The following is an 8,543-nucleotide window of genomic DNA, read 5'->3' on the forward strand; positions in this document are numbered from 1 at the left end:
TAATAAAAACTATATCCAGGTCCATAGACCATCTAGCGACGACTGTCATCATTGCTTCTTCACTGGAGTCGTGCTAAGGCCCCATAGGACCAACACACCAGAACAGTAACCGCCGCCGATGAAGAGTAGCGTACAACGTAAAAATCCAACCTGAAAACACACGAACATAGACGAACGACGAACATATCCGAGCAAATCCACCAAGAAAAGATCCGCCGGAGACGCACATCCACATGCCCACCAACGATGCTAGACGCATCACTGGAATGAGGCTAGGCGGAGAGAATCTTATTCCATCTTCAAAGAGCCGCCGCCGTCTCACCCTTCTGAGTAGGACACAAACCCTAGCAAATCTCGAAGACACATTTAAAAACGGAGCCCTTTCACCGGCAAGGGTCGGGATCCGCCGCGCTCCCATGACCTTAAGGCCAGTGGAGATGAGGCGTACTGGCGCCGATGCCGGTGGGAGGAAGAGGAACCCTAGTTGGGAAGTGCTTCGAGCAATATTCTGATATTTTTTTTAGAAAAGGAGGATGATCCCCGGCCTCTACATCTGGGAGATGTATGCAGCAACTTTATTAACTATCCATAACGACCTCATAAAGTAATACATCAATATGTTTGAAGTCGTCATCTTGACAACATCTGTCGCTACTCCTATTCATTGATGAAGGGGTGCAGAAAATGCGGGCTGTATACCCAGACTTCTCACCTAGCCTAACATCTAAAGCCGGAGGCCCCGACCAACATGCCGGGTCTGAGACACCAACCGGTCCGACACACTCATAGATCGTCGCCGCGGTATGTGAAATTCCTTCTTCACCTCCGGTGGTCTCCGCAGCCACATCTGCCGCGCCCTATCGCTTCTCCCATGTGCAACAGCACCTTGCCATTGTACGGGAATCCGCCACCCGGCACCCGCCCCTCCATGTCTAACTTAGTACTCCCTTCATAAATTAATATAAGAGTGTTTAGATCATTAAAATAGTGCATTTTAGATTAGTTTACAGTACAGAGGGAGTAGAAAATTGAGAAGAGTATGTCCCCGGTGCCCCCTCTTCTACGTCATGATCGTAATATAATTAGCGGGATAGTTTCCACTTTCCCTTTGTGGTAGTCGAAGCATCGCATGTGTGCATAATTTTCTATCAGCTCTATCCGATCTCGAGAACAGAGATGAAATGAGGCTGGGACACGTTGATCAAACACAAGACTCCTACTTGGCCTTGGGCACTGGCCTCCGCATGTGCCGTATCAGCTAGCTCGTGATATGCAGGGCGATGGAGCTTCGCCAAGGTACGGACGCGTCACACCGCGTGTCCTTTCTACGTGGCGGCCATGGACGTGCTCCGGCGCGCGACGTGTCCCCGGCCTTGTCCCGTAGGTGCCGCCTATATAAACGCCCCCCGCTCTGACCTATGCCAGTCAGACACACAAAGTTGAGCAACAGCCAAAGTGATACGTACTAAGTACTAAAGATTATCTTGTCAGTTTGTTTGAGCCAGTTTATAGTACGTGAGAGATGGCATCCAACCAGGAGCAGGCGAGCTACCGCGCCGGCGAGGCCAAGGGCCACACCCAGGTACGTAGTACGTCTTCTCCATGGATGCCGTCGAGAAAATGCTGCCGCGTGCGCCGCGTCTCAAACGTTGTGCTCGTCCGTGGTATTGATGTTTGCAGGAGAAGGCTGGGCAGGTGATGGGCGCGGCCAAGGACATGGCGTACGAGGCCAAGGACCGGGCGGCGGGCATGGCCGGGCACGCGTCCAGGCAGGGGCAGGGAACCACGGAGGCCACCAAGCACAAGGCCGGCGAGGCCACCGACAAGGCGTCTCAGACGGCGCAGGCGGCCAAGGACAAGGCTGCCAGCACGGCGCAGGCCGCCAAGGACCGCACCGTGGAGAGCAAGGACCAGACCGGCAGCTTCCTCGGCGAGAAGACGGAGATGGCAAAGCAGAAGGCGGCGGAGACCGCCGAGGCGGCCAGGCAGAAGGCGGCGGGGGCAGCGCAGTACACGCAGGACAGGACCTACGACGCGGCGCAGTACGCCAAGGAGTCCGCCGTCGCCGGCAAGGACAAGACCGGCAGCGTGCTCCAGCAGGCCTGCGAGACGGTGGTGAACGCCGTGGTGGGAGCCAAGGACGCCGTGGCCAACACGCTGGGCATGGGCGGCGACAACAACACCAACGCCACCAAGGACACCACCACCGAGAAGATCACCAGGGATCACTAGATGCATGCGCTCGCGCTTAATTTGCTTTCGTTTCCTTCTCTTGATACACATTTTTCGTTCGACTTTCATGATTTCCGGACGCACATCTTGTTGTAAAACTGTGCTGCTCAGTGCCTGGCCTCTTGGGTCCGTATGAATGTCTGACGGGAGATGTATCTTTGTGTTCGTCAGACTTCTCTTTTCAAGTTCTATTATGCTGTAATCATAATACTAATAAAGATCTACTACTTTGTTCCGATGAACTGGGTGAGCAGACATGTCTCATCCAAGAACGATGCAGCAGCGGTCACATCAAATCGAGTCATTCTCGCGATGATATAACCCGTCAGAACGTCGGAACAAACACGTACGTACACACACGAGTCATTTTGACGATGATGCAACCTTCTTAATCTAGCTTCTCCCTCGTCAAATCAAGCCTCTGGCTTTTCCCAGTGCCATCACCAATCTTGATATTCATCTTGAGAATGTGTTCACTGGCGCTGGAATGAACTCATCTTCTTCAGGTTCAACAACATACTATATGCAATTCCTTTCGTACATGTTTTTCAAGCAGAATTATATGGTCTCCATAAGCAAGCAGTGTTTTTTGTATCTTCTCTGTTTCACCTACCATTGCGGAAGCATGCAACTCCAGGCTGATGGCCATTAAACCACCACTGCGTTGCTACGGGCTATACTGTATATAAATGAATCAGACAAATTATTGATATTGAATCTTATTTCTCTCTCATACACCAACCTCAAGGTTGACGACAGGTTCCGCGATCTAGTGTAGCATAAACATGGCCATATTGAAGGGCTATACTGTAATACACCAACCTCAAGATTGACGGCAAGTTCCCGCGATCTAGTGTAGCATAAACATGGCCATATTGTAGGGCTATACTGTATATAATAAAGGGGAATTGTTTTCACTGTATGTATGATACACTTTATGATACACTGTATGAAAAATGTAACAATGCGACAGTCCAGGCTCCCACAAATCCAAACCATATTGGGGAGAAAAATGTCTAAACTATGAACCCTGTTATCTCCAACACGCATACCCAACATAAAAACTCCACCCCATAACACACCCTTATGTTTTCCTGTCGGACCCTCCCCTTCCGCTCGGTTTTCGCCGTAGTGAGACATTTCTCGCTGGAGCCCTCTCCTTTAAAACGGGATGACGCCCACCTCACCTTCGCCATCGCAGCCTCTCTCCTTCACACCATACTTCCCCACAGAGGGATTGCATTTAGACATCGAAAAAAATCGATGGCGAGGGAGTCATGGAGGAGGGGTAGAGAATGAACCGGTGAAAGCCAAAAAAACCTGCGTACAATGTTCGCTCCGCCTGGGTCATAGAGGAGTCCCCCTGGTAGAGGAGTTTGGGGAGAAGAGGACGGCGACACGAGGACACGTCGGGAGGATCGCAAGGAAGGCGCGCTGGTAGAGGAGATCAGGGAGAAGAGGACGGCAGCGCGAGGACGTCGGGATTATCGCGAGGAGGGCAGGCGATGGGAGGATTGCGTTTACATACACGTTAATGGACCAGCCCAATGCTGTGATGTGATGATGTCAAAGGTGGGCGAAAGATATGAGTGGTGGGATGAGGTGGAGTGAGGCGAGACTACCAATTAAGACATTAGTAGTAGAGATTACTGAGAGTTGGTATAACATACATAATCCTTATGGAAAATGTTAGGACGAATATTTGAGTAAGTGAATCTATCTTGTAAACTCCATTGTAGACCATGCATACACATAATTCTCCAGGAGAAGAACTGGTGCAGATTATTTGAAGGAGCTTGATATCCCATAGACCATAGTCCTCGTGTAGTCTTGCATTGAAAGGAATAGGTATGTAAGACAGTTAGCTTGGAATGAAATAGATAATTAAATGGAAAAGAGAAGAACTAAAATAAGGTAGAACTTCCAGTAGGGTCACATTTCATTACTCAGACTAACCAAAAGTTTCAGAACCGAGTTCTTGGAGCTCTTTGTCTTTGAGGTCATCATTCTTTACAATCTAAAACGTGAACATTTGGTTGGTAAAGAACATTACATCTTAAATATGACATGTTATAACAAGCTTAATATCAGGACCACCTCTCATGGGCACAATCAACTCCCTAAAGCCTCTTTTTTTATCAGATGCATAATGCACATCACTTACCGAGGAAGATTTTAGCCTCTTCAACATAACAATCAGCATCCTTTGTCAAAGCTCACACCAAAATAACTGCACGTGTAATCATTCTACCCTTTGATTGATAGACTAAAAATAAGTACACAAAAGATAGGAGCTACTCACATTCAAACTTCTGCCACAAGCTCTTTGATGGTCATGCCCCTTCAACAAGTTCACACATAGTGCGTCAAAAAATAATATTCCTTGAACCAGCCCATACAGAATGTCTCAAATTGGCATGATAAAACAGATCCAGATTGCATTATTCATTGAAATGATAAAAAATGAAAACATCTCAAACCAATATGTATGTAGAACCTGAAATTGTATCTTATGTATCAAAACGACTATACAACCTTCCAAAAAGCGAAGGAGGACCATACATAATACTGTAGGGGAACGTAGTAATTTTAAAAAAATTCCTACGCATACACAAGATCATGGTGATGCATAGCAATGAGAGGGGAGAGTATTGTCTACGTACCCTCGTAGACCGGAAGCGGAAGCGTTAGCACAACGCGGTTGATGTAGTCGTACGTCTTCATGGCCCGACCGATCAAGGACCGAAACTACGAAACCTCCGAGTTCTAGCACACGTTCAGCTCGATGACGATCCCCGGACTCCGATCCAGCAGAATGTTGGGGAAGAGTTCCGTCAGCACGACGACGTGGTGACGATCTTGATGTTCTACCGACGCAGGGCTTCGCCTAAGCACCGCTACAATATTATCGAGGATTATGGTGGAGGAGGGCACCGCACACGGCTAATAGATCTCAATGATCAATTGTTGTGTCTAGAGGTGCCCCCCTGCCCCCGTATATAAAGGAGCAAGGGGGAGGGGCGGCCGGCCAGGAGGAGGCGCGCCAGGGAGGAGTCCTACTCCTACCGGGAGTAGGACTCCCTCCTTTCCTTGTCCAACTAGGAGAGGGGGAAGGAAGGGAGAGAGGAGAGAAAGGAAAGGGGGGCGCCGCCCCTCCCTCCTTGTCCAATTCGGACTAGAGGGGGAGGGGGCACGCAGCCTGCCCTGGCCGCCCCTCCTCTGCTCCACTTTGGGCCCATGAGACCCATTCATCCCCGGGGGGGGTTCCGGTAACCCCCGGTACTCCGTTTTATATCCGATAACTCCCGGAACCATTCCTGTGTCCGAATATAGTCGTCCAATATATCAATATTTATGTCTCAACTATTTCGAGACTCCTCGTTATGTCCGTGATCACATCCGGGACTCCGAACAACCTTCGGTACATCAAAATATATAAACTCATAATGAAACTGTCATTGTAACGTTAAGCGTGCGGACCTTACAGGTTCGAGAACAATGTAGACATGACCGAGACACGTCTCCGGTCAATAACCAATAGCGGAACCTAGATGCTCATATTGGCTCCTACATATTCTACGAAGATCTTTTATCGGTCAGACCGCATAACAACATACGTTGTTCCCTTTGTCATCGGTATGTTACTTGCCCGAGATTTGATCGTCGGTATCTCAATACCTAGTTCAATCTCGTTACCAGCAAGTCTCTTTACACGTTCCGTAATACATCACCCCGCAACTAACTTATTAGTTGCAATGCTTGCAAGGCTTATGTGATGTGCATTACCGAGAGGGCCCAGAGATACCTCTCCGACAATCGGAGTGACAAATCCTAATCTCGAAATACGCCAACCCAACAAGTACCTTCGGAGACACCTGTAGAGCACCTTTATAATCACCCAGTTACGTTGTGACGTTTGGTAGCACACAAAGTGTTCCTCCGATAAACGGGAGTTGCATAATCTCATAGTCATAGGAACATGTATAAGTCATGAAGAAAGCAATAGCAAAAAACTAAACGATCAAGTGCTAAGCTAACGAAATAGGTCAACTCAATCACATCATTCTCCTAATGATGTGATCACGTTAATCAAATGACAACTCATGTCTATGGTTAGGAAACATAACCATCTTTGATCAACGAGCTAGTCAAGTAGAGGCATACTAGTGACACTATGTTTGTCTATGTATTCACACATGTATTATGTTTCCGGTTAATACAATTCTAGCATGAATAATAAACATTTATCATGATATAAGGAAATAAATAATAACTTTATTATTGCCTCTAGGGCATATTTCCTTCAGTCTCCCACTTGCACTAGAGTCAATAATCTAGATTACACAGTAATGATTCTAACACCCATGGAGCCTTGGTGCTGATCATGTTTTGCTCGTGGAAGAGGCTTAGTCAGTGGGTCTGCAACATTCAGATCCGTATGTATCTTGCAAATTTCTATGTCTCCCACTTGGACTAAATCCCGAATAGAATTGAAGCGTCTCTTGATGTGCTTGGTTCTCTTGTGAAATCTGGATTCCTTTGCCAAGGTAATTGCACCAGTATTGTCACAAAAGATTTTCATTGGACCCGATGCACTAGGTATGACACCTAGATCGGATATGAACTCCTTCATCCAGACTCCTTCATTTGCTGCTTCCGAAGCAGCTATGTACTCTGCTTCACATGTAGATCCCGCCACGACGCTGTTGGAAATATGCCCTAGAGGCAATAATAAATTTGTTATTATTATATTTCCTTGTTCATGATAACGGTTTATTATCCATGCTAGAATTGTATTGACAGGAAACTCAGATACATGTGTGGATACATAGGCAACAATATGTCCCTAGTAAGCCTCTAGTTGACTAGCTCGTTAATCAATAGATGGTTACGATTTCCTGACCATGGACATTGGATGTCGTTGATAACGGGATCACATCATTAGGAGAATGATGTGATGGACAAGACCCAATCCTAAGCGTAGCACAAGATCGTGTAGTTCGTTTGCTAAAGCTTTTCTAATGTCAAGTATCATTTCCTTAGACCATGAGATTGTGCAACTCCCGGATACCGTAGGAGTGCTTTGGGTGTGCCAAACGTCACAACGTAACTGGGTCGCTATAAAGGTACACTACAGGTATCTCCGAAAGTGTCTGTTGGGTTGGCACGAATCGAGACTGGGATTTGTCACTCCGTGTAAACGGAGAGGTATCTCTGGGCCCACTCGGTATGACATCATCATAATGTGCACAATGTGATCAAGGAGTTGATCACGGGATGATATGTTACGGAACGAGTAAAGAGACTTGCCGGTAATGAGATTGAACAAGGTATCGGGATACCGACGATCGAATCTCGGTCAAGTATCGTACCGCTGGACAAAGGGAATTGAATACGGGGTTGATTGAATCCTCGACATCGTGGTTCATCCGATGAGATGATCGTGGAGCATGTGGGAGCCAACATGGGTATCCAGATCCCGCTGTTGGTTATTGACCGGAGAGTTGTCTCGGCCATGTCTGCATTACTCCCGAGCCCGTAGGGTCTACACACTTAAGGTTCGATGACGCTAGGGTTATAGGGAAAGTATGTACGTGATTACCGAATGTTGTTCGGAGTCCCGGATGAGATCCCGGACATCACGAGGAGTTCCGGAATGGTCTGGAGGTAAAGATTGATATATAGGAAGTATGGTTTTGGCCACCGGAAGTGTTCCGGGCATCACCGGTAGTGTACCGGGACCACCGGAGGGGTCCGGGGGTCCACCGGGAGGGGCCACGGGCCCCGGAGGCATACATGGGCCTAGTGTGAGAAGGGACCAACCCCTAGGTGGGCTGGGGCGCCTCCCCACCAAGGCCCATGCGCCTAGGGAGAAGAGGGGGGCAAACCCTAAGGGCAGATGGGCCCTAAGGCCCATGCCTGGTGCGCCTCCTTCTCCCCCCACTTGGCCGCCACCCCAGATGGGGATTGGGGCTGCGGCCACCCCAAGGGTGGAAACCCTAGGTGGGGGCGCAGCCCTCCCTCTCCCCCTATATATAGTGGAGGCAAAGGGGCATCCCAACAGATGAAGTTCCTCCCATGTTGGCGCAGCCCTATCCCTCTCCCTCCTCGTCTCTCGTAGTGCTTGGCGAAGCCCTGCTGGAGTCCCGCGCTCCTCCACCACCACCACGCCGTCATGCTGCTGCTGGATGGAGTCTTCCCCAACCTCTCCTTCTCCCCTTACTGGATCAAGGCGTAGGAGACGTCACCGGGCTGTACGTGTGTTGAACGCGGAGGTGCCGTCCGTTCGGCACTAGGATCATCGGTGATTT

The 8,543-nt window shown here is 48.7% G+C and overlaps 1 protein-coding gene across 1 annotated transcript; it reads left to right on the top strand.

The window, feature by feature from the left end:
* Nucleotides 1-1,440: 1,440 nt before the first annotated feature.
* LOC119329294 (late embryogenesis abundant protein 19-like) lies at nt 1,441-2,467 on the top strand. The gene is made up of 2 exons (XM_037602337.1): nt 1,441-1,582; nt 1,681-2,467. Exons 1-2 carry the CDS (start codon nt 1,523-1,525, stop codon nt 2,230-2,232), a joined length of 612 nt encoding a protein of 203 aa, XP_037458234.1. The 5' UTR covers nt 1,441-1,522; the 3' UTR covers nt 2,233-2,467.
* Nucleotides 2,468-8,543: the final 6,076 nt, after the last annotated feature.

This window comes from Triticum dicoccoides, chromosome 1A (assembly GCF_002162155.2).
Source record: "Triticum dicoccoides isolate Atlit2015 ecotype Zavitan chromosome 1A, WEW_v2.0, whole genome shotgun sequence".
Classification (NCBI taxonomy): domain Eukaryota; kingdom Viridiplantae; phylum Streptophyta; class Magnoliopsida; order Poales; family Poaceae; genus Triticum; species Triticum dicoccoides.